Raw genomic sequence first — 23,366 nt, 5'->3', positions numbered from 1 at the left:
CAGTTATTTCTTTCGAATAAACCCTGGAATTGGCAGGTCAAGTTTGTTCCCCCCCCCCCAAGATTTTACTTATTTATTTGAGAGAGAGAACAAGCCAGGGGAGGGGCAGAGAAGCAGACTCCCCACTGAGCAGGGAGCCCCAGGTGGAACTCTGGGATCATAAAAGGAGCCATCCAGGTGCCCAGCAGGTCAAATTTTTATTCATATTATGAATTCTTTTGACGGAGAGAAAAACAACAGATAGTGTTTATAGTGAACTCGTGGTTTCCACCTCTGGGCTTACAAGAAAAAAAAAAGTACAAATACCAATGTCACGTGTGGCTTCCTGATTTCATTCCTTCCCCTCCACCTGGAGGGGTCCCGCTCCTCCTTTTGTCACCTGATGCATGTTTATACGCATTTAAAACACGCATCCACACACCACCCTTGTGTTGTGGGTTTTACGACTTCGCGCTCCGCTACGCAGACTTCCGCAGCTAGCAACACGCTTTGGGGTTGTCCGGGTGGATATAGGGAGCGCGGTTCACTCCCTTCCACTGCTGCTGTATGGTGCTCCCCTGTATGAATGTGTCACGATCCATTTACCCATTTTTAATGTGATGGACATTTAAGCCGTTTCGTTTTTTACCCCTACCAACACCGTTAGGAGCTTATCCTTCTGCTCACATTTGCTGGTGCTGATCCAGGGCAGACACCCGCGGATGGAAGGGCTGCGCCTCTAAGATGCGGACACGCTGCTAGGACTTTGCCAGAGAGCTAAGCTTTCAGAGTCCTCTCTGCTTGCTGGCCGCTGCTGCCCTCTGGAGCTGTGACCGTCCCTACTGGGGGGCGGGGAGAGGTACCTCGGTTGGGGGGAGCGGTGTCAGAGCTGGGGTAGGGGGTCGTCCCGGCTGGGCAAGGGGAGGGAAGCTGGAAGCGCGGATAGAAGACACCTAGGAGGGTGTTAAGAAGAAACCCTCAGCGAGGGCCCGGGTGGTCCTTGTCCGGCGAGCGCCAGCCCGAGGGCCAGAGAGGGCGAGCCACCTCCCCGACGCCACAGAGTGACGCGGACATCGTCCGCGCCCGCCTCGCGCTCATTCGGTCGGTTCCCAGTGGGGCCGCCCTCCCCGTGCCGGGCCCTGTTCCCGGCGCACCAGACACACGCGGCGCGCGAAACAAAGAGCGCCGGCCCCGAGCGCGCAGCTCGCTATTCCGGGCGCAGCGGCGGTGAATTGCTGATCATGTGCGCCTCCAGGGTGGGAGCAAGTTGGGGATCCGGACTGCGGGAGGCGCCGCCCCGCGGAGCCCTCTCCAAAGGCCGCGCTACCCAGGCTCCTCCCCCACCCGCTCGCTAGCAGAGCTCTCGGGGCGCTCGCGAAATCGCCCGGGGCACTCGCGGCGGCGAAGGCGGTCGAGCAGAGAGCGGGAGCAACGCGCCCTCGGGAGCCGGGCAGGGCTGTCAATAAACTCTGGTCGCCGCGGCAACGGCCCGCCGGGCGGGGTCTGCCAGGCGCCGCCGCGCTCCCACCCCTCGTGCCCGCCCCGGCTCTCTGCCCGCGGTCCGCGAAGGTTTCACAGGGGAAAGAGAATGGGCCGGTCGCGACTCCTCCGGTGACGGGCGGAGGCTTTAGCCTATGGAAGGATGAGCCGTTCCAGGGCCGGCCAATCACACGCGGGCAATGGAGCCGGCAGGGCCCGCCCCCTCCCCTCCTGGACCCGAATAACCTGACCCAAACCCGAGTTTAGCCTGGAGCCACGACGCTCTCGGCCAATGAGGGCGTCGACTCAGGGCAGAGGGCGGGAAAAGTCTCCATGGCAGCGGTGGAAGGACAGCGACAGGAGCCATTAGCTGCCGTCGGCGGCGCTTGGCAGCGGCGCGGGCGGAGCGGGGTTTCGTAGGGGCACTGACGGGAGGGCCGGCGGGGAGGGGACGAGCGAGACTCGGCCAATGGGAGCGGCGAGAGCGCCCAGCCACTGAGGAGCGGCGGCCGCCTCGACCAATGGGAGCTCCGGCTGCCGGTGGTAGGGCGGGCCCGGCGGCGCAGACGGGAGGCGCGGCGGCCGTGTCTGACGAGAGCTGGAGCAGGCAGTGGGAGGTGGTGGCGGCGGCGGCGCGGGTGCCTGAGGAGGAGGAGGCGGAGGAGGAGAAGCGGGTGAGGGGCGGCGCGGGGCCCGACCTCTGAGCCCCCTCTCGGCCCCCAGCCCGCGCCGCCTTGGCTCCCGGTCACCCCCAGCCCCGACCGTCCCCCGCCCCGCCCGGCCCCTCCTCGTGTCCAGGCGCCCGCGTCTCCCGGCCTTTCGGTGGGCCTCAGGCTGCTGCGGGCGCCCAGCCGCTTCCCTGTGCTTCCTCACCTAGGCCCCTCCCCGCACTCCCGGGCCTGAGCGGACCCCTCGGGTCGCCTTGCGACTCTTCACTCCCCTCCCTGGACCTCAGGCCCTTCCCCTGCACTCTCACTGCCCGCCAGGCCCCCGTCTGCTTCCCCACTGCTTCCGCGGACCTCAGCCCCCGCTCCTGGATCCTCAGTGCCTGCCCAGGTCCCTGCCTGGACCCCAGGCTCTCTCCTCCCTGACGGGCAGGACTTGCCCCTTCTCCGCCTGTCCAAGCCCGGATGTGGACCCCTAGGCCCCCCTCCACCTCCTCGGGACCTGCTCTCGACCCCAGGGCTCCACTCTGGCCTTCGCGAGGTCGTCCCTGATGTCCAGGCCTCCCCGGCGTGCTCCGTGTCCAGCAGGCACCCCCGGCCCTCTCCCTGCCCCAGCACCCTTCTGTGCAGTCTGTGTATTTCGTCTTTACCCACATGCCTCTTTGCAGCTTCCACTCGGTCCGGCGTCCTCTCTCAGCACCCCCTCCTTCATCCCCAGCCTTCCAGTCTTTTCTAGACCCCTTTCCCCAGCTCTAGCTGCTGATCCCTTTTCGACTCCCCCTCCCCTGCGGTCCCCCATGGACTCTCCCTGAAGCACCGCGGTCTGGATGGTCTGGATGCCCAGCCGGCCCTCCACCGCCGTCAGGGTTAGGGGTCTTGTTTTGTTTCCTTTTGCTAATTCCCTTCTTTCTCCCCTTTTGATAGACCTGTTCTGCCTCTCCATATCATTCCTTTTCTCTCCCCTCTTACCCCCTTTGTCTTCTGAGCACCCCCCCCCCCCAATCCTTGGAGAGGGAGCAGGTGCTGGGATCCCTCCTCCGCTCTCCCTCCCCTCACCCCCCCTCCAGGCTGCCTGGGGCTTCACCCAGAGCCTCCTGATGATTCCCAGGAGCTGTTGGTTGGGGGGAGGACGGAGGAGCGGGAGGGAGGTGGAGGCTGAGGCCAACAAGCGTGGGGGTGGGTGGAGGAACAGTCTGTCCTAGAGGGTGGGAAGCCTTGGACTTTTCCTCAGTGAGGGCTGGAAGTGGGGATGGGTTCCCCCGACTCCCACCTCCTGCCCGGCTAAGCCTTTAGGGTTATCCCTGACTGCCAATTAATCAGTCTTCCCTGGGCCAGTAGGGACTGTGCGTGCGTGCGTGCGTGGGTGGGTGTGTGGGGGGTGCGAGGGGACATGAGGGAATCTGCGTGTGAGTGTGTGAGTTGTATGTGCTGGGGGACTGGTGTCTGTGCCCCAGAGTGTGAAGATACTCATGACGGTGACGGGCATCCTTTCTGGGCTTCCCCACTGTCGGAGTACTTGTTGCATCCCGACCTCGCTGAGGGCCCTGCAAAGTCAGTCTTGCTTTACGCTCTGATTTGTAGATGAGACTGGAGACCAAAAGGCTTGCCAAATCCCGTGCAGCTCAGAAGTGGGAGTCCCGGGGCGCTGCCCCTCCCCCTCCATTGCCCCCTCCACTCTGGGCCAGAGGCAGCATGGTCCGTGGGGCACCATGGGACCCGACAGAGTGACAGCCAGAGAGCTGTGTGAGAACGACGACCTTGCCACCAGCCTTGTCCTGGACCCCTACCTCGGCTTCCGTACCCATAAGATGAACGTCAGGTGAGGCGGCCTGGGACAGGGAGGACCCGGGGCCCAGCTGGGACCCCTTCCCTTCCTCCACACCCGGCAGCCCCGAGTGGGGGTGGGGGCGGGGCCGGGAAGGCCCGGAGGGAATAGGCCAAGGCCCTGGGACCCAGGCGTGCCCTCTCCCCCAGCCCCGTGCCCCCGCTGCGGCGACAGCACCACCTGCGCTCAGCGCTGGAGGCCTTCCTGAGGCAGCGGGACCTGGAGGCTGCGTACCGGGCCCTGACGCTGGGAGGCTGGATGGCCCACTACTTCCAGAGCCGGGGCCCTCGGCAGGAGGCTGCCCTCAAGACCCACGTGAGGGCACCCTTCCCTTCCCCCACCCTCAGCCCACGTGTCCTCCCTATCACCTCGGCCTGTCCTGGGTCCTCCACCCTGCCAGGCCGATCTTATGGAGCCCCAGGCTCCAGGCCCCTCCGCGAAGCGCCAACCCTTCCCCCTGAGACTCCCTAACTTCCTAGCCATTGGGTCCATCTGAGAGAGGAGGCTCAGAGAATCCTAGGAGAGGAGAGTTGGGGGCCCTCGGAGGTGGAGCACAGCCTCTTCATTTGACAGATGAGGAAACTGAGACCCCCCAAGAGGGGAAGTGAGGCCCCCAAGACCACATAGCAAGTCAGTGGCAGAGCAGGCCTAGGACCCAGGAGAGGGCCGAGGATGACCCTGCCCCAGCTCCTCACCCCGCCCACCCCATCACCTCCCCCAGATCTATCGCTACCTCCGAGCCTTCCTGCCTGAAAGTGGCTTCACCATCCTGCCCTGTACGCGGTACTCCATGGAAACGAATGGAGCCAAGATTGTGTCTACCAGAGCTTGGTAAGAGGCTGGAGCTCACACACCAGGGCCCTGGAGGCTGCTGGGAGAGGAGACCTCTGCAGACGAGGGGAGAAGCCTCTGCGGCTGAGGCCAGGCCCAGGCCCACAGACCCTCTTTGCCTATCGCAGCCCCAGTGGGAAATGAGAACCCCGTGGGACCCCAGGGTTCCAGGGACTGCTGGGGAAGTAGCATGCCCAGGGGGGCAGGAGGCCAGGGCAGGAGAGGCCGCTGCTGGGTAAGGGACAGGACAGTGGCAAGACGGACCCTGCCAGCCACATACGGTGTAGCTAGAACGCAGGTGGTCACTGACCACGGGTCCTGACCACGGCTGCTCAGGTCTTCAGGAGTAATGAGGGAATTTTGAGTGTTCTTGGGAACCGGCCTAAGCAGAGGCCCACCAGAGAGTCTGCTGAAGCATGGCGGTGGCGGGGGAGTGGCGTGCTGGGTGACAGTTTGCAGGGCGTTACTAGCACTCATGGGGAGTCCAGGCAGAAGAACCACTTGTGTGAGGCCCAAGGGCAGTTGGGGCTGGAGGACGAGCCCAGGGCGAGCAGACAGCAGGAGGGGTGCCTGTCTGGGTACTATCCTGTGTCAGAGGATGCTGGATCCAGGAAGCACCCCAGGGAGGTGAGTGGATTGGCAAAAGCCAGGAGGAGGACCACGGTGGCAGCAGCAGCCTGCAGGAGGCCCAGTGCCCTGGTCCTTGGAGGCCCCCGTCTGCTGAGACACTGGGCTGGTTGGAGGCCCTGCTCACAGCCCCACGGCCTGGCCTCTTGGCAGGAAGAAGAACGAGAAGCTGGAACTGCTGGTGGGCTGCATCGCGGAGCTGCGGGAGGCAGACGAGGGGCTGCTGAGGGCTGGGGAGAACGACTTCAGCATCATGTACTCCACCCGGAAACGGAGTGCACAGCTGTGGCTGGGCCCGGCAGCCTTCATAAACCATGGTGGGGGTGGGGGCAGGGCGGGGTGGGGGGAGGGGGAGAGGAATGGGGGACGACCCCCCCACTCTGCCCAGCCCTCCGCTCATCTGAGTTTCTTCTCTCCCCCACCCTCCTCTCAATGCTGTAGACTGCAAACCCAACTGCAAGGTGAGACTTGGGGACCCCCCCAATGGAGGAGTGGGCATGGGGGAATTGAGGGGGTCCCGGGGAGCGGCATGTGACTAGCCAGAAAGTGGCCGGAGCCCCCCACCCGGGCCACAACCCCGTTTGTACCTGCAGCTATCCGAGGGGGGAGGGGCTGTGGCCAGAGTCTTGGCTGCCGCCCTTGGAGGGAGGAGCGTGATGATGGGGACACAGGAAGTGTCCCTGCACCTGGAGACCCCCTGGCCTGGCCTCGTGCGGAGCAGGGAGGCTGCCCAGAAGTCCCGCCAGAGCCCAGCACTGAAGGAGGACTAGGATTTTCCTCGGTGTTGGAGGAAAACTGAGGCGTGTCAGGGCATCCCAAACAAATACACCTCAGTGGAGGGCCAGGAGGTAGGCCCGGCACGGTGACTCTGGCCTTGTGTGCCACAGAGGAGCTCAAGTCATCACCGTGGACGCTCTGGCTGGGTGAATGATGGGGCTGGGTTTTGAGATGGCCTGGCAGCCCGTGAGCCACAGGCTTGGCAGCAGGAGAGGGACTAGAGGCTGGCGTGTGACCTGGTGTGTAACTGAGTGAGAAGCTGGCTCCAGCTGGAGTCCGGGGGAATAGAGAGGACAAGGACAGAAGACCCTGCTGTGCACGGTGGCTCTGGCCAATTGGCCGGGGATCAGGAGGGTGGGTGGTGAGAGCCACCCCCAAGCACGTGTGAGGCTAGACTGCAGGCACGGAGGGGAGTCCCACTCCTCCCAGACCAGGAATGGGGCAAGGAGCAGGAGGCGGAGGCAAGAGGCAGGGGCAGGAGGTGGGAGTGGGGTCAGGGGCAGGAGGCTGGGGCAGGGACAGGAGGCAGGAGGGGCCTGGGCGGGCAGCTCTCACAGACTGTGGCTGCAAAGCAGACAGGCACTGGGAAGGGAGACAGCCAAGACTGGCAGAGGTTGGACCTGGCCTCTGGGGTACAGGCTGGCAAGGAGTGAGCTGTGGGTCTAGGGGGGTCTGGGGGCGGAGGAGGAGTGCAGGAAGGAGCAGGCAGTGTGCACTGGCAGGGGCCAGTTGGATCATCATCCCGCAGGGAGGGTGGGGGCCAGCAAATGGGCGGAAGGTCAGGGAGTGTGTGCAGAGGGCAGGCCCGGAGGGGTGCCCCCACCAGAGGACTCTGGGCTCCCAGCCCCTGCCACTCCTCGTCCCTGCCCCAGTCTCCTGCCCTGGGAGTGTGCCCTGGGAGTGTGCTTAGCTAGGAGGGGTGGAGGCCGGCAGCCACCAGGACCAGCGCTGAGCAGCCCCGGCCCCCAGTTTGTGCCCGCAGATGGGAATGCGGCCTGCGTGAAAGTGCTCCGGGACATCGAGCCAGGGGACGAGGTCACCTGCTTCTATGGGGAGGGCTTCTTTGGTGAGAAGAATGAGCACTGTGAATGCTACACGTGTGAGAGGTGAGGTGCCCAGGAGGGGTCCTGGGGAGGAGGGCAGTGACCTGGACGTGCTTCCTCAGGGCCTGCTTCTTTCCTTCTCCCTCCTGCCACCCCCAGGAAAGGCGAAGGAGCCTTCCGCCTGCAGCCCAGGGAGGTCCTACCGCCACGGCCCCTGGACAAGTATGAGCTCCGGGAGACCAAGAGGAGGCTGCAACAGGGCCTGGATGGCGGTGGTCGCCTGCTGGGCCCCAGGGCCTGTGCTCACCTCTCCGCGCTGCGCCGGGACCCATTCTGTGGTGAGTGCCCCCCCAGTCCCGCCCTTGTCTGTTCTGCCACCTCTGGCCCCCATGCCCACCTATCTGTGCTGCCAGCTCTTGACCTCTGTCGCCCCCATGCCCCCCTTGTCCTGCCACCACCTGCCATTGCCCTTGGTGGTGGGGGAGGGTTTGCCAGAGCCCAGCTCATGCTCCATTTTCTCCCCCGTACCCCCCCTCCTCGGGCCTCCACAGCAGCCTGCCAACCCTGCTGCCCTCTGCCCTGTGGTGCTCGCCCGGAAGCCTCGCCCCTCTGGCTCCAGTGGCTGCCGCAGCCCCCACTCCGAGTGCGGCCCCGGAGGCGCCGACGCCCTCAGCAGCGGCGGGCCCCAGCGCCCCCCGTTTTCCGCGCTGCCCGCGTCTCCCTGCACCAGTGGGGTGGCTGTGGTCCCCACTGCTGCCTGCGAGCAGAGGCCCTGGTGGCCCTGGGCCCAGCCCCCCGTGCCCACTGGGCCCCTCAGCAGGACTGGCACTGGGCCCGGCGCTACGGGCTGCCTTACGTGGTGCGTGTGGACCTGAGCCGGGTGGCTCCGGGCCCACCTGCTGCCCCCGCCCCGGCCGGGACCCCAGGCCCTGCCCCCGTCCCCAAGCAGGCCCTCGCCTTTGCCCCCTTTTCCCCACCCAAGCGCCTGAGGCTGGTGGTCAGCCATGGCTCCATTGACCTGGATGTCAACAGTGACGGGCCATGACAGGCTGGACAGGGAGGCCCCAGGCCAGGAGAGGAAGGAATCCCTCCTCGCCCCCCTCCCCCCAAGCCCCAAGTTCTTGGGGACTCACTGACCTCTAGAAGGAGCCATTGGCTGGCCCTAGGCCCCAGCACAGTTCTGCCCTGGGCTGGGCTGGTTTGGGGACACCCGGGGGTGTGACCCCTGACCCTTTGTGACTGCTGTCCCCTGAGCCACCCCCACCCCAGCAGGGTACCGTGCCTGCTGCTGCCTTCCTACCCCAACTCCAGCCTCAGGACTGCGGGAGCTGCTCCCTTCCCCACCCACCTCCTTCCTGCCCAGGGAGCAAAGCCATAAGGGGTAGGGGCCGCCCTGTGGCATCTCCCCAGAAGCCCAGGCCTCAGGAGGCAATGGAGCTGACCCAGGGTGGCACTGCTTAGAAACAGCATGACAGAGGGGAGAGGAGTGGGCTTGCTCCTGGCTCCGCGACCGTCTGAGGCAAGGGGCTGTCTGGGACACATCCTCACCAGCGGGAGGGGGGGGTCTCAGGGAGGCCGGATGCGACCTCGTCTTTCTCATGGTGCTATCCCTGGTGCTACTGGGGTGTGGGGGGGGTCCCTCCCCTCCCCCACACCAGAATGGGGTATGTTGGGGGATTGGAAGCACTTGAACTTTTTATTTTATTAAAACCTTGTTATAAGCAGCACCCTTTGTAGCTTTTCATTTTGATTGACATTTTGAGGGGATGTTGTCAGCCTACCGAGACCCTCAGCCCTGCTGGGGAGACCGGGCCGGGGGGGAGGTGGCCAGGGCTCTGGGGGCCTCTGAGTTCAGAAGGGTGAAGGGTCCACAGGCTATTGCTGGGGATGGCGGGGGACAGAGGCGAGAGTCACATCTCAGCCCGAAGCGTGCTTCTGAAGAGGGCCCCACGTGAGAGAGGATGCCTGCCATCATTCAGACAAGGTGACATTCCGACAAGAAGAGGGACTCGCTACCGGCCCCCCCACCCCCGGCACAGGGTCCTGGCCACCCCTCTGAAGTCAGCTGCGCCTGCACCCTCGTCCGTGTGCTGTTGGCCCAGCTCTGGGGGACCAGGGCAGTGGGCCTGCTCAAGCTGCTCAGGACCCAGGTCCGTGGGGATTCTGCCGCCCCTCCTCATTCTCCCCTCTACCGCAGGAGGTGCCCAAGAAATGAGGACAGCTCTCTAGACCAGTGATGTGGTGGTGTGGGCCTGAGGCCTTCCCCCTCCGGAGCATCAGGTGGGGCTGGGGGCTGAGCGGTGGGAGGGGCGGGACCCAGCAGAGCTGTAACCTTTCTCCAGTTCCTTCCATCTGCAGAGGGCCCCCCCCCTTCCTTTCAGGAGACAGTGAGAGAGCCCATCTCTCCTCCCTGTGGCTCCTAGTGCCCATGGTCATTTCCTCCCTTCTGTTAACGACGAGGGAGAAGAGAACGCAGAGGGATGGCTTCTGTAAAGAAAGGGGCCTCCGCCCGGACTGGTGAACAGGTGCCCTCACCGAGGCTTCTGGACAGGGCTCAGAGCTGGGAGCCGCCTCCCAGACGGCCACAGGGTGGCAAGAACCTCTGGAAATTCTGCTTTAAATGTAGCAAGTGCACATGTGCCTGTGGGTTCTTCTCAGGGAAGAGGGTTTGAAGCCTTCCTCTGATTCTCAAGAGTGTCTCGAACCCCAAAAGCAGAGATCAGAGACATGGCCTCCATCTTGAGCCAGCTAATGTGTGTGTTGTAGGCTGAGGAGCACCAGTTGTGACAAAGGTGTTTCCTGACCTTTCCCAATGGCCCCCTGGGGCCAAGGCCACCCCTGCTGAGAGTCAGGGAAGACCTCCAGGGCAGGAACTGCGGCCCCTTTCATAGATAGCTTGCGGCATCCACCTTGCTGGCAGTTTCCACCCTGACCAGCCCCGCCCCCATAAGGGCCCCCAGCCCAGCGCCACTGGGAAATGCGTGGAGCCCACGTTGAGGCCAGGAAAGTGTCAGGACCTGGAGGGCTTGGCATCAGGAGCTCCCCCTGGTGGCTCAGGCCCCAGGGACGGGGGTAATAAGGCCTTGGGGCCTAGAGCCCCATACAATCCAGGCAGCCTGAGGGAGGACAAGGGGAAGACCCTGAGATGAAGGAAAGAGGAGCTGTGAGAAACAAAGTAACTGCAGCTCCCAGGAAGGGCTGTGCTCTGCTCTCTCCTCTCCTCAGCTCACTGTCCTCTCTGGTGGCTAGGAGGGCAGCAGAGCCAGGTGCTCCCCAGGCCAGCGCCCCAATCCTGGGCCCACGTGTCTCCTCGGGGGGTGCTCTCCTACCCTGCCAACGCCATGTGTGTTGACCAGATGGCTCCAGCAACTCCAGGCCCCTGTTGGTGGGCCGGCCGGCCTGGAGCTGCTTGGTCGAGGAGGGATCCAGGCTTCCCGTCGCTGCCACCGTCGGGTGTGGTGTGGGGTACCAGCATTGAACCACCGCATTAATTCTGAGTTCCTCGAATCGCCCACACAGACTGAGCCTCCTGCACATGCACCCCGAGAACACCGGGCTGTGTAACTCCTAACAGCGGCATCCTCCCAGCAGCCCTGTGACCTACCTGTGTTATCACTGCATTGGGGGTGAATGACCGTGGTGCAGAGGGTTTAGGGAGTCTGTCTGGACTGGAGCTGCGCCACAGGGCTTCCATGGGGGGGGGAGAGAGGGAGAGCGGGTGCCTCGAGGTTTGGGGAGCAAAGGATGAAGGCTGCTGAGCCCCTTGGTGATTTTGAGCCTCCGGAGGCACCTGAGCCTGTCTGCAGAGATGGAGGAAGGAGCTGGCTGAGGTCTGCAGAGATGGGAGGAGGAGAGATGGACTGAGGGCAAGGGGGAAGAGGGGAAGGAGGTGGCAATAGCAGAGGTACAATTGGGAGGGGGAGAACTAGTGAGAGGCCTCAGTTTCCTCCAGCTGGTCAGGTTGCTGCAGGTCCGTGAGGTTGACATCAGGTGCTTCCGAGGAGCTGGTAGAGGAGCAGCGGAACAGGTGTTCAGAGTTCGGGGCCTGGGAGTTCGCAGTGATGTTGGTGTAGATCCTGCCTTGGGATCCGGCATCCACAGGACCGTGGAGGCAGAGTGTAAAGAATGTTCCAGAATGGGGCTTCTGGGTGGATCAGTCAAGTGTCTGCCTGGGGCTCAGGTCACAATCCTGGAATCTGCTTTTCCCTCTGACCCTTCCCCCTCTCTCATGCTTTCTCTCTCAAATAAATAAATAAAATCTTTTTTTTTTTTTTAAAGAATCTTCCAGAAGAGGAGCACGTGGGTGGCTCAGTCAGTTAAGGGTCTAACTCTTGATTTTGGCTCAGGTCATGATCTCAGGGTGGTGAGATCGAGCCCCATGTGGGGCTCTGCTCTCTCTCCCTTACCACTCACCCCCGCTCACACAAGCGCATGTGCCTTCTCTCTCTCTCTCTCTCCAAAATAAATAAAATGTTAAAAATCTTCCAGAAGTGGTCGAGGAATGATGGTTGGGAGGATCCTGGGCCAAAGATGGAAAGGAGGAGGAAGGCTAGGAGTGGCTTCTGGGTAGCCAGCAAAGCACTCTAGGCACTGGTACCCTGGTGGAGGTCAAGGGGCTGGCTGGGGCTGCGTGGGTGTCAGGCCCTGTGGTCAGAGGCTACCTGGGTGACCTCACTGAGTGTCAGACACCCATCAGCCCCATTCGGTGACTCAGAGCTGCCTTGCCTGTGTCCCTTGATCCAGCAGCGCAGCCACTAGAGTGGGACAGCCCTTCCTGTAGCTCTCAGCACACCCTGCACCTTCCTGTGCCCTCCTGCTTCTGAGGCTGTGGTTGGAGCAAGGGAGTCCTGGGGCAAGGTATCTGGGTGCTGCCATCCCAGCAGATGAGACGCCGGGGGTGTGCCCTGGATGGGGTGATGAGGGCAGTGTAGAGGGTATGCAAGTGTGGGAGAAGTCATCAAGGGGGATGGGAGGAGTGAGGAGCAGGATTGAGCCAGTCCTCCCCTGAGTCCACTCAGCCCCTCCCATCAACCCACCTCTCCTGGTAACGGGACTCTGCACCAGCTGGGAAAACTGAGGTGCACACAGGTCAAGAGGCTTGTTCAGGTGTTATTAGTAATAGCCACCTTTGAACCCCAGGATTGAACAGGCCTGAGACTACTTCAGGCAGAGTGTGGGTCCAGGCTGTTCAAGGAAACGTACAGCTTCTGGGAGGAACAGTGGGATCCAGTCCATCCCCTGCCCAGGACTCAGGCCCAGGCTAGAATCCCAGGGCTCTGTGCTTATGAAGGGTGACTCCTCAGCCTTGGGGGGGGGGCGGGTTGGGGGGAGGACAGCAGGGGGGTGGGTGGTTAGACAGGTGACATTTCAAGAGGCATTTGGAATCAATGCTGCCACCTCTGAGGCTGGCTGAAGGCAGATCCAGTGCCTGGATGGGGCAGGAGCAAAGCATTATCCAGACAGGAGCCAGGAGCATCCGGCAGAAGCATCCTGGAGAACGTCAGAGGAGACTGCTCTGGCCTGGGAGCAGTGCTGAAAGGACGGCTGGGCCTACAGAAGACTGCTGGGAGGGGCTCCAGCGTGAGGACAGGGTGTACTTGGGGGGCGGGGGGGGAATGGGAGTCAGACGGGGGCGGGGGAGTGACGTAGAGTGGTGAATAGCTGGGAAAGGGTCTAGAGACGGAGAGGGATAGTTGGGGTCAGCGCTGGGGGGCACACAGTCAACACCCCAGAACTTGGGAATGTAAGTCCCAAAGGAAGACTCCTTTGGGGAGGTAAGAGGGGAGGAGGATCCTGAGGGAGGAGATGGAGGGCGGACCAGGTGTGGGGGTGGACAGTCAGGAGCACCCTGGGGGGCAAGCGCGGTCATCCACAGAAGCCTGGTCCGGCGGCTGCTGGCTGCTGGACGTACTGGAGCGGGCGCAGGAGGGGCTGGGCTGCATCCCACTCTGGAGACCCCACGATCCTCCTTCCACCCCTGCCCCCTCTCCCATCAGCACCAGTAGTGCTAGCTGCAGGGCCCTGACGCAAGAAGGACTTCTCCAGCCCCCACACCACATATTAAGAAGAAATATCAGCAGCAACAGAGCTTTATTGGTGGTTTAGAGACTGGGGAGTGTACAGCCGGGGCCGGGGCTCCGGGAGACGCGAGGACGCGGGGTCAGTGCGCTGATCGTTCGGAGGAGCGGCACTCAGACCGTCAGATTTTGCCGGCGAAGGTCCCGTTCTGGATCTGCTCGGTCCAGCGCCGCACCTGGGAAGGGGCGGGCGGGGGTGGGAGAGGAGTCCGAGGGCGCCGGCTCAGCTCCACGGAACCCTGCACCCCCGGCCAGCCGCCGGCGCCCCCCCGGCCTGCTCACCCAGCTCATGGGGCACAGCGAGTGGAACACGCGGAAGTAATACTCGCAGGGTTGCGTGCTCTTCCCGCGGCGGTTCATTCTCTTGACACAGCGGTGGTAGTCTGCAGGGTGGGGCCCGGCGAGCCGGCAGGGTGGCTCTGCGGCCCCGCCCCGGCTCTCCCGGCCTGGCCCCGCCCCTCACCCCGCCCCCAACAATGGCCCCACCCCCTCCGTGGCCTCGTCCTCCACGACTCAATCCCGCCCCTCCACTCCAGGCCCCGGCCCTGGCCCTGGCCTGGCGCTCGCGTTGTATCTCTGCATCTTTGTATCTCTCTCTGTCTCTCTACCCCTCTCTGTGTATCTCTCTCGCTCTCTCTTTCCCTCCCTCCCTCCCTGCCTCGCCGCTACCTCGTCAGACCAAGTTCCTCCCCTTCCCGGGAAGACCCCGCTTAGCCCTCCTTTGCCCTGCTCCTGGACTTGGTCCCCTCCTCTCCAGGCCGCGCCCCTCCACGACCAGACCCCGGCCCACCAAGGTTGGCCCACCCGCTCCAGATCAAGCCCCGCCCCTCCAGGGCTCCGTCCTCGCCGCTCCACACCAGGTCCCACCCACTCCCGACCAGGCCCGGTCCCACCATGGTCGGTCCACCCTCTCCAGGCCACGCCCCGCCCCTCCAGGACTCGGTTCTCCCCGGTCCATACTAGACCCCGCCCCTGCGGACGGTGGTCCCCTCCCCTTCCATCCCAACGGTCTCCGCCGCCAAGTCGGGTCCCCGACCCTCTCCCCATCTTCAGGTGGGGCGCGTCCCTTGCTGCCTCCCCTCTCTTACCCCCTGCCCCTAACCTGGCCCGCAAGGTCTCACCCAGGAAGTTCTGGTAGCAGTTTCGTGTCTGGTTCTGGTTGGGGAAGCGCGGGTCGAAGGGCGGTGTCGACCATTTCCCCTTAGGGGGCTTCTGGGAATCGACATCCAACATCCACGGAGGCGGCAGCTCCTGCGTGGGAAGGGGGCTCCGTGGCGCTCGGGAGCGCCCCTCGTTCCGACCCACACCCCGCTGCTGGCCCCGACCCGAAGGCCAGCCCCTGAGCCCAACCGCCCTGCCCTCACCAGAGAGATGTTAGCGTGTCACTGGGTCAGCTGTGGTGTGGGACCGTCCAGGGTTACCCGTTGCTTCTGAGTCTCCCGGGTCCAGCTCAAGAGAAACCCGACCCCCAGCAGGATTGGCTGGGACCCCTGGATCGCAGCCAATGGGAGCCGCTGCGCGGCAGGGGATGTTCTAGGGCGTGGGGCGGGGTCTGCGCGGACCTCTCTTCGCCTCTTACCCCTAGCCGCACCAAGCTCTTGAGGTTCCCCCGCGCACACACAGGCATCCAGGCACGACTTTTGCTGAGTCTGACTCAGGCTTTTAATCTCTGCGAAGCTGGGCCATCCCGCGGGCTCTCCCCCGTCCCGCTCCCCGCCCCCCCAATATATAAAGGTATAGATAGCTCTGGTCTCTGCCGGAGAGGGAGCATACCCCCGCCCGGCCTTTTCAGCACCCTGCTTCTTAGTGGTAGAGGTGCACAGCACCCTGGGGGCCTGTGGGGAAGAGGAAAGAGCCAGGGTGGGGTCTGAGCTCCCGGACTCCGGTGCCAGGGCTTGGGCGGGTCTACGGGGTCTCGGGCTACCTGGCCAAGCTGGGCTCCTTTGGACACTTTGGCAACTGAGATCGAGTTCCCGGAATCCCGCTATTGAGGGCTCTCGGTACTGAGCATGCTGGAGAGAGAGAGAAAGCCAAAGGAGGCTTTGGAGGCCACAGTTTACTGAGTGCTCAGTAAACCCGTCCCAAACGGAGCATGAGATGGAACAGGGTCCCCATTGCGTCTTCCTGGCCCTGACGGACCTGCAGGTTCCTCTCCCTCCTTCCTAATCGCTACCAAGCCCAGCTGTGCACCCTTCACCCCACATCCAACTGCACTCTGGTCACTCTCAAGAATCGCTCTTGCGCCTGCTTTCTACCCCAGCTGCCTCTCCACATCCCTTCTCCCCTTGCAGCAAGCCACTCGCAGAAAGCTTGTCTACTCCTCCCCTCAGAATGCCCTCTTTGCCAACGCCTGGAGGTAGGTATGTAGGGATACAGTGGGGAAATACCCATCACATAAAATTTACCATTGCAAACATTTTAAAGTGCATAGTTCAGTGGCATTTGTTGCATTTGCCACGTGGTGGGACCACAACCTCTGAGCTCCAGAACGTTTCATCAGCCCACAAGGAGACCCTGTTCCCCATGTGCCATCCCTCCCCATTCCCAGCTCCTGGCAACCACCAGTCGGCTGGGATTTGTCTGCCCCACAATTGTCAAAGGGCATCATCCGTGACAGGGACCCTTGCATCTGGCTCCTTTCAGCCAGCATCACGTTTTCAAGGACCCTGGCAGGTGACCTCCTGCTCTCTGTGCCTCTTCAGGCCTGCCCCATTCAACTCATTACCACCATGTAACAAATAATCGAATCTTTGCTGATAAATCCAGAGGCCTCATCTCAGTCCCACCTCCCCCCACCTAGATGCGGCATTAGACACAACTGCTCTTTTCCCATGGTGGCCAGGATGTCTGTGTCTCACCATTCTGCACGCCACTACTGTGGTCTCCCCTCTTCCCAACACTTGCTTTGTTTACACTCGCTGGCCAGAGACCTCCCCTAGTCTTCTAACTTGCAGTAGCCATCCCCGAGCTGATGATTTCCCAAGTCACCTGTGACTCACGCATCTGGCTACCTAACCCACATCTTCACCAGACATCTTGGAATTCAGATGTCCAAAATGGAATTCCTGATGCTCTACCTGCCATCCATTTCATTCACAGCTTCTCTGACTGCTGCCAATGGCCACAGCATTTCCCCAGTGTCCCAGACCACAACCCTTACACTTTCCCTTCATACCACATGGACACAATCTGTTGGCTCAGCCATCAGAGTGTCTCTAGAACGCTATCTCCTCTCAACACCTCCAACACCTCCCCTCGTGTCCAGATCCACATCATCTCATGCCTGGATCACTCCGACTGCCTCTTGCCAACTCCCAGCTTCCATCCTTGCCCGCTTACCTTCTCGATGCTTGGGCCAGAGAGAGCCCTTTCTAACACACATGAATCCCAACTATTTAGCTCAATCCACCTGCCCCCAGCTCACTCATCAGCATCAAAGCCTAAGTTCTTAAAACGCCCGGCAAGGTCTCCTGTGATGGCCACCAGTTCCCTGACTCTTCTAATGGCATTCTTCTCTCTGGAGCCCCTTGGAACTCACTCTTGGTCAACATACTGCACACTCATAACTTCCCCAGATGTGTGCATGGAACCCTCCCTCTTCTCCTCCAAGTCTTTTACAAGTGACATCAGCTCCCTGAGGCCCTCCCGGATCCACCAGTCCCATTCTGGAGGCTGCCTACCTTCACGCCTAGTCCGCCCTCCTGTACTGTCTCCCCATGGAGCTATCAGCTTACATCATACAATATAATTGCCTTAGTTTTTATTGTCAGGATTCCTAACTTCATCACTACTGATAGTTTGTGTGGATCATTCTTTGCTGGGGGTGGGGTTGGAGGAAGAGCCTGTGCATTGCGGGAGGCTAAACAGCATCTCTGGGCTCTACACACAAGATGGCAAGGCATATACGCCCCAAATTGCTCAGTGTTGGATTCCCAGTACTTAGAACAATGCCTAGCACAAAGTCAACACTCACTAAATACCAAGTCCATGAATAAAAGTGAGAAAAGAGGGCGTGATCCTCCACCTGGCAGAGAATGGGGTTGATGGAATATATCAGTCATCACCCCAAGTACCTGGCTGAAGGGCTGAAGACATCCTGTTCCTCTTCCTTATCCCCGCTGGCAGCCAGGTCCGCCCCGCTCTCAACTTCCAAGGGTGAGGGTGAGACATCCGCTGAGGACAGCCCCGTCGTGGTCACAGGGCTGAGGTCTGACATCTCCTTGGGCTCGAGAGGCTCTTGAGATAGGCTGCTGAGCGGTGGGGACCCCCCAGCTCCCACTTCTGACACGGGGGTCAGTGAGGTTGGCGACCGGGTTGTATCCTCCCCCTCTGATGCAGGCAGAGGGGTGGGAGACAGGGAGACATTGTCCATCTTCTGGCTGCTGGAGACACTGCCCATCTCCTGCTCGGGGAGGTAGGGCACCTCAGAAGGCCCCATGGTATCCTGGGACAGCTCCTCTACATTTGCTCTCTCCTCTGCCCACTGATGCCTGCTCCTCTCTGCCCACCGATGTATTTTCCCCTTCACCCAGGTGCCCACTGGGGACTGCTCTCTACGCCCCACTGAGGTCCCCTCCATTGAGGGCACCCAGGAGCCCACTGGGGACTGCTGTGTACCCCCCGCTGGGGTCCCCTCTGTTGAGGGCGCCCAGGAGCTCACCGGGGACTGCTCCCTAACTGCCACTGGTTTCCTCTCTGGCGAGGGCACCCAGGAGCCCACCGGGGACTGCTCCCTACCTCCCACTGAGGTCCCCTCTGTCGAGGGTGCCCAGGAGCCCACCGGGGACTGCTCCCTAACTGCCACTGGTTTCCTCTCTGGCGAGGGCACCCAGGAGCCCACCGGGGACTGCTCCCTACCTCCCACTGAGGTCCCCTCTGTCGAGGGTGCCCAGGAGCCCACCGGGGACTGCTCCCTAACTGCCACTGGTTTCCTCTCTGGCGAGGGTACCCAGGAGCCCACTGGGGACTGCTCCCTACCCCCCACTGAGGTCCCCTCCATTGAGGGTGCCCAGGAGCCCACCGGGGACTGCTCCCTAACTGCCACTGGTTTCCTCTCTGGCGAGGGTACCCAGGAACCCACCGGGGACTGCTCCCTACCCCTCACTGAGGTCCCCTCCATCGAGGGTGCCCAGGAGCCCACCGGGGACTGCTCCCTACCCCCCACTGAGGTCCCCTCTGTCGAGGGCACCCAGGAGCCCACTGGGGACTGCTCCCTACCCCCCACTGAGGTCCCCTCCATCAAGGGTGCCCAGGAGCCCACCAGGGTCTGCTCCCTAACTGCCACTGGTTTCCTCTCTGGCGAGGGCACCCAGGAGCCCACCGGGGACTGCTCCCTACCCTCCACTGAGGGCCCCTCCATTGGGGGTGCCCAGGAGCTCAATGGGGACTGCTCCTTAAATCCCGCCAGGGTCCCCTCCATCAAAGGCGCCCAGGAGCCCACTGGGGACTGCTCCCTAACTGCCGTTGGTTTCCTCTCTGATGAGGGCACCCAGGAACCCAATGGGGACTGCTTCCTAGCTGCCACTGGTTTCCTCTCTGACAAGGGAGCAGAACAGGGACTGAAGGGCCCTGTACCCTCTGCTGACATAGATGCCTGGGGAGCTGAGAGCCAGGAGGGCAGGCCGACTGCAGCTTGTCTCTGGGGGGGCTCCTTGCAGTTGGCCATGATCATCATCTTGGCGAGCGTGAGGCCTTCTACCGAGAAGGGCCTGCTCTGCTCCTCTGGGCCTCCCTCGATGGCCAGCTCCTGGGTCTTGAGCCACCTGTGCCGCTCTCCCCTCTCCTTGGATCTGAAGCCAGGCATGTCCAGGGATATCTTCTCCTTCTTTCTGTGGACCTTGTCCTCCAGCAAGCCCCGGCCCTTCAGGCCATCCAGGGTGATTTCCCGGGCTTTGCTGATCACGACTTCCTCTGACTGCTTCTTCGTGGTGGTGAAAGGCAGCTCCATGGATGTCTTCTGGGTCCTCGTCTCCAGTACATCCATCTCCTGGGTGCCCACGAACAACATGGGCTGGGGTGCCCCTTCCTGCTTCCTTCTCTCAGCCACATCCCTTCTAGGACCTATCTTGGGCCCCAGGCCAAAATCAGCTCTCTCCGGGGTCATCTTGTACTGACTAGGTGAGGTCACAGCCTTCTGGGATGGGGTAGGGATGAACAAAGATTTCTTCCTTTGAAGAGTGGGGGACACGGCCTTTGGGGGAAGAGCCAGGGTGGGTGGGGACTTCTGAGACAGGAAAGGTACGGCTGGAGGCTTCTGAGGACTAGCCAACATGGGTGGGGGCTTCTGAGATGGGGCAGGTATGGCTTGGGCCTTCCGAGAAACAGCCAAGGTAGCTGGAGGCTTCCGGGATGCACCGTGAGCTGGTGGGGCCTTTGGGGAGGTGGTCACTACAGGTGTTGCCTTCCGAGATGGGCCCCGTGCTGCTGGAACCTTTTGAGGGGGACCAGGTGCAGTGGGGACCTTCTGAGGGGCACCAGGCGCAGTGGGAACCCTCCGGGATGGGCCAGGGGCAGCTGAGGTCTTCTGGGATGGGGCGCGCACTGCCGAGACCTTCTTGGACTGGTCGAGGATGAATGGAACCCTCGAAGAGGTGGCCCGGGTAGATGGGGACTTCTGGGAGCGCAATGGCCGCGGCCTCTGCCCGGCCTTTTCCTTGTGCTTCCGGCCGGAGGGTAAAGCATGAGGGAAGTAGAAGGCTGGAGGGCCAGGGGCGGGGCTGAAGGAGGAAGAAGACAAGGTGCTGGTATCCGGGTCCATCAGGTCTTCAACATCCTGCTGCCAGAGGTAGGCGTCCAAGCAGTCATAGGAGCCCACCAGGGAAGGCTCCTGGCTGTCCTCCGAGATGCACCGGACAGGGGTCTCCACTAAGCCTCCGAGAACCGTGCCCACCTCTGAGTCAGATGAGTGACCCTGGAGACAGGCCGAGAAACGGGAAGGATGATTAGGACCAGAGAAAGCTTGAGACCCAGGACCCAGGAGACCAGAGCCTCAGCCCCACCTCCTCCCTCAGACCCAGGAGTCCAGACCACAGCTCCTCCTCCCTCAGACCGCCCCCAGTCCCTCCTCCCCACTCAGACCCAGGAGTCCAAACTTCCAGTCCCTCCTCCCTCAGACCAAGAGTTGGGCCCCCAGTATATAGCTGCCTTGGAAGAGGACTGTGTGTGGTTGATGGTGTTGGAAATGATGCTGAAGATGGTACGGATGGTGATGCTGGGCTTCTCTGGATGGAAAGAAAGTAGTCTGAGCTTTCAGCCGAAGGGCCAGAACTTTGGGGATCCACACATGTGGGGGGTGTGCTCACCAGAAACCTGGATTTTCGTCTGAGATGTGTCCAAGTAGAGTTTTGGTTGGGACCTGTAGGACCACATGGCATGACTGACGGCATCGGCACTGGGTCCTCAGCCTTCCCCTGCTTCCCCCCAGGAGCCAGACCCCCAGCCTACTTTTCTGTAGGTTTCTTCTTAGCTTGAGCATGCTCCGCATGTGACCAGATAAGAGGCACAGAATCGCCCACGGCCTGAGACTTGAATCTGCGCTTGAGGGTCTGACAGTGGAAGGAGGGATGGGGGCAGTGAGGGAGCCCAGTATCCCTGCCCCATCCCTCCACAGCCAAGCCTGGCCTGCATGCTCACCTTGGTCTTCTTCTGTCTCTGAGATGCCATCAGCTTGTAAGGAAATGTGGGCTTGGCAATCATGACTGCAGAGGAGGGGATGCTTTGAGTCAATGTCCCGGACAGGGAGGACACAGGGAGACGCGCGGGGGGCTTGGCCAGGGAAGAAGGGGAAGGTCAGACCATGCCTGGTGCAGAAGATGCTGAGAAGCAGGGGAGAGCCTGATGGACACTGAACCTGCTCACCTGAACGTTTGGACTGGGGCTGAGCCTGCGGACAAGAAGGGGGACAGTGAGGAGGGGTGGCCTCCTCCTGGTTTCCACATCTCCCTTACCTACTCAGCCCAAGACTCCAGGACCCCAGCCCATCCCTCTCCCAGGACTCAGGGATCCTGTCCTCTGCTCCTGCAAACCCTGGAATCTAGGCCCCCAGCCTCCTCCTCCCTAAACCAGGAGTCCATCTCCCAGCCCCTCCTCCCCCAGATCCAGGAGTGCAGGTCCCAGGCCCTCCTCTGTCATCCAGGCCCCCGGCCTCATTTCTTGGGGCTCTGGGTTGCAGGCTGTTGGACTTGGTTCTGAGATCTAGAACCGCAGCTGCCCCAGGGTGGGGGGCAGTACCCACCTGGAGGCGCCAGGTGGAGGCAGGGGGTACCACATGGACCAGGCCCATGGTTGGTGTGCTCAGGGTCCGGGGGGCCCAGGTTGTGGCCGGCTCATGGAGTAGGTTGATGAGACGGATCCAGCGGTCAAACAGGAAGCCAAGCTCATTATCAGGGGCATCCAGCTCCAGGTAGTAGTAGCGACCTGTGACCAGGCGTAGCTTCAGGCGGCAGGCAGACAGGTCGTGCACGTAGAGGTGGGCCAGGTCCAGCGGGAGCATCCTGGGGGCGGAGAAGCAGGAGATGCCGATGGCAGAGCAGGAGATGGGACAGAGCAGGAACAGATGGGAGGATGGAGGCACCCAATGAGGACCAGGTAGGAGCACTGTCTGGGGCCGCTGGGGGGGATGGAGGCACCTGGTGAGGACGAGGTTGGAGCACTCCCTGCCCTCTCCCCGCTCAGCGATCAGCAGGATGTCTGGCAGTACCAGGCCTGGCAGGGAGGCAGCCACACCCATGGTCAGACGGTTGGTTCTGTGGTGCACGTACACGGGGGCCCCTCGATTGTTCACCTGGGGGGCCAGGGAGAGGGGCTGGAACCACTCCTTTCTCCAGCAGTCCTCCGGCACCCCCAGCCCAAGCCCCTGGCCACCGGAGCCCCGCCCCCACCCCACCTCATGCCTGCCTGGGTCCAAATCCCCCAGCCCGGGGGGGGGGGGGGTTTCCAATCCCCTCCTGCCCCTCTCCGCCCCCAGGGTGCAGGAAGCTGGGGACCTGCACAAAGTTACTCTCGAACATGGGCAGCGGGCGGAGGGGCAGGTACTCGCCCTTCTGGAGGGTCTTCTGCAACTCGCCCAGAGTGGGGACCCATTTTGAGGGTCCCTGGAGTGGCTGCATGCGCTTGATGTTGCGAAACCGGTTCATGGCAGCGGGAGAAAAGGTGGGTCACCACAGATACATGGTCAGGGAGCCAGGCACCTGGGCACATGGCCAGCCCAGTGTCCCCCAGCCCACCCGTCCTGGCCTTTTGGGCTTCACAGGTGCGGGAGCTCAGCGGTTCCAGAAGGTGGAGCTTCTCCAGGGCTTGGCCATGGCCCTGCAGAGGGGGGGTGGTCAGCCCTGGCCTGGGGGAGGAGCCTTCCGGTGGAGGGGCTTTGTGACCTCATCAGACACCTACGTGTAGGTCTCTTGCTGGGAACTCTCTGGGGGGCATGGATGGGTTCCTGACTCCAGGATGTGGCTTAGGGCCTGTGGCTCAGAAGCCCCAGTCCAGACCCAAACTAGTGAAAACACAGGACCCTTGTGGGGGGTCCCCGAGCCAGGGGGTGTGGGAACTGCTCTCTTGGATATTATAAATGGATAATTAACTAAAGAGTTTCTGACTCTTAAGAAGGGAGGCCCCAACTCACCACTGACCTTTCTCTAGACCTTAAGTAAGACTCATACCCACACTGGGCCTCGGTTTCCCCATTTGTAACAGATTTGTGTCTGTGTGGGTTATAAAAGGGAGAGACGTGCGCTTTGGAAGGAGCCAGACCTCTGGCAGAATCACAGTTGTCTCTCCCTAGCTATGTGACCTTGAACAACAGCCAAACACCCCCTCCAGCCTCACCTTCCCTCACCCAGTCAAGTGGGTCATGATGCCTCATTCAGGGGGTCATGTAAGTAAAACCCCACACTTCAGGCACGGCCCAGAGCAGGCACTCAGTGAGCCGTGATTCCTGACTCCTTCTGAGAGCTTATTTGGGGGGGAAGGTGGTGACTGGTATTCTTTCACTCTAAAAAGTGTTTATTTATTTTATTTAAATATGTCATGCAAAATACATGGTCATTGTGGAAATTCTGGATAATAT

At 61.9% G+C, this 23,366-nt stretch overlaps 3 protein-coding genes across 7 annotated transcripts; 1 reads left to right on the top strand and 2 right to left on the bottom strand.

Moving 5' to 3' along the window:
* Window positions 1-744: 744 nt before the first annotated feature.
* KMT5C (lysine methyltransferase 5C) lies at window positions 745-8,953 on the top strand. 4 transcript variants are annotated; one of them, XM_013048162.2, is made up of 9 exons: window positions 745-838; window positions 3,705-3,942; window positions 4,098-4,263; window positions 4,670-4,779; window positions 5,560-5,723; window positions 5,848-5,867; window positions 7,153-7,289; window positions 7,386-7,564; window positions 7,778-8,953. In XM_013048162.2, the coding sequence occupies exons 2-9, from the start codon at window positions 3,833-3,835 to the stop codon at window positions 8,269-8,271; spliced, it is 1,380 nt and encodes a 459-aa protein (XP_012903616.1). In that variant the 5' UTR covers window positions 745-838; window positions 3,705-3,832; the 3' UTR covers window positions 8,272-8,953. The 4 variants fall into 4 exon arrangements, with proteins under 4 accessions (XP_012903616.1, XP_012903618.1, XP_012903615.1 ...); XM_013048164.2 differs by lacking the exon at window positions 745-838 and adding an exon at window positions 2,002-2,132 and having other exon boundaries at window positions 7,781-8,953; XM_013048161.2 differs by lacking the exon at window positions 745-838 and adding an exon at window positions 2,002-2,132.
* A 4,346-nt stretch (window positions 8,954-13,299) lies between these two features.
* LOC101670731 (cytochrome c oxidase subunit 6B2) lies at window positions 13,300-14,786 on the bottom strand. Its single transcript, XM_004777016.3, has 4 exons — window positions 14,668-14,786; window positions 14,425-14,554; window positions 13,586-13,686; window positions 13,300-13,479 (listed from the first exon to the last, which is right to left on the bottom strand). The coding sequence occupies exons 2-4, from the start codon at window positions 14,534-14,536 to the stop codon at window positions 13,426-13,428; spliced, it is 267 nt and encodes an 88-aa protein (XP_004777073.1). The 5' UTR covers window positions 14,537-14,554; window positions 14,668-14,786; the 3' UTR covers window positions 13,300-13,425.
* Window positions 14,787-14,904: 118 nt separating this feature from the next.
* FAM71E2 (family with sequence similarity 71 member E2) lies at window positions 14,905-22,661 on the bottom strand. 2 transcript variants are annotated; one of them, XM_045076913.1, is made up of 11 exons: window positions 22,288-22,661; window positions 21,931-22,085; window positions 21,537-21,795; window positions 21,161-21,185; window positions 20,936-21,000; window positions 20,747-20,847; window positions 20,605-20,657; window positions 20,447-20,523; window positions 17,377-20,213; window positions 15,228-15,315; window positions 14,905-15,138 (listed from the first exon to the last, which is right to left on the bottom strand). In XM_045076913.1, exons 1-10 carry the CDS (start codon window positions 22,435-22,437, stop codon window positions 15,288-15,290), a joined length of 3,750 nt encoding a protein of 1,249 aa, XP_044932848.1. In that variant the 5' UTR covers window positions 22,438-22,661; the 3' UTR covers window positions 14,905-15,138; window positions 15,228-15,287. The 2 variants fall into 2 exon arrangements, with proteins under 2 accessions (XP_044932848.1, XP_044932849.1); XM_045076914.1 differs by lacking the exon at window positions 14,905-15,138 and having other exon boundaries at window positions 15,229-15,315; window positions 17,377-17,705; window positions 18,878-20,213.
* Window positions 22,662-23,366: the final 705 nt, after the last annotated feature.

This window comes from Mustela putorius, unplaced genomic scaffold, assembly GCF_011764305.1.
Source record: "Mustela putorius furo isolate JIRA1106 unplaced genomic scaffold, ASM1176430v1.1 tig00000196_pilon_pilon_pilon, whole genome shotgun sequence".
Taxonomy (NCBI): domain Eukaryota; kingdom Metazoa; phylum Chordata; class Mammalia; order Carnivora; family Mustelidae; genus Mustela; species Mustela putorius.
This window is presented reverse-complemented; position numbering and strand designations above follow the sequence as displayed.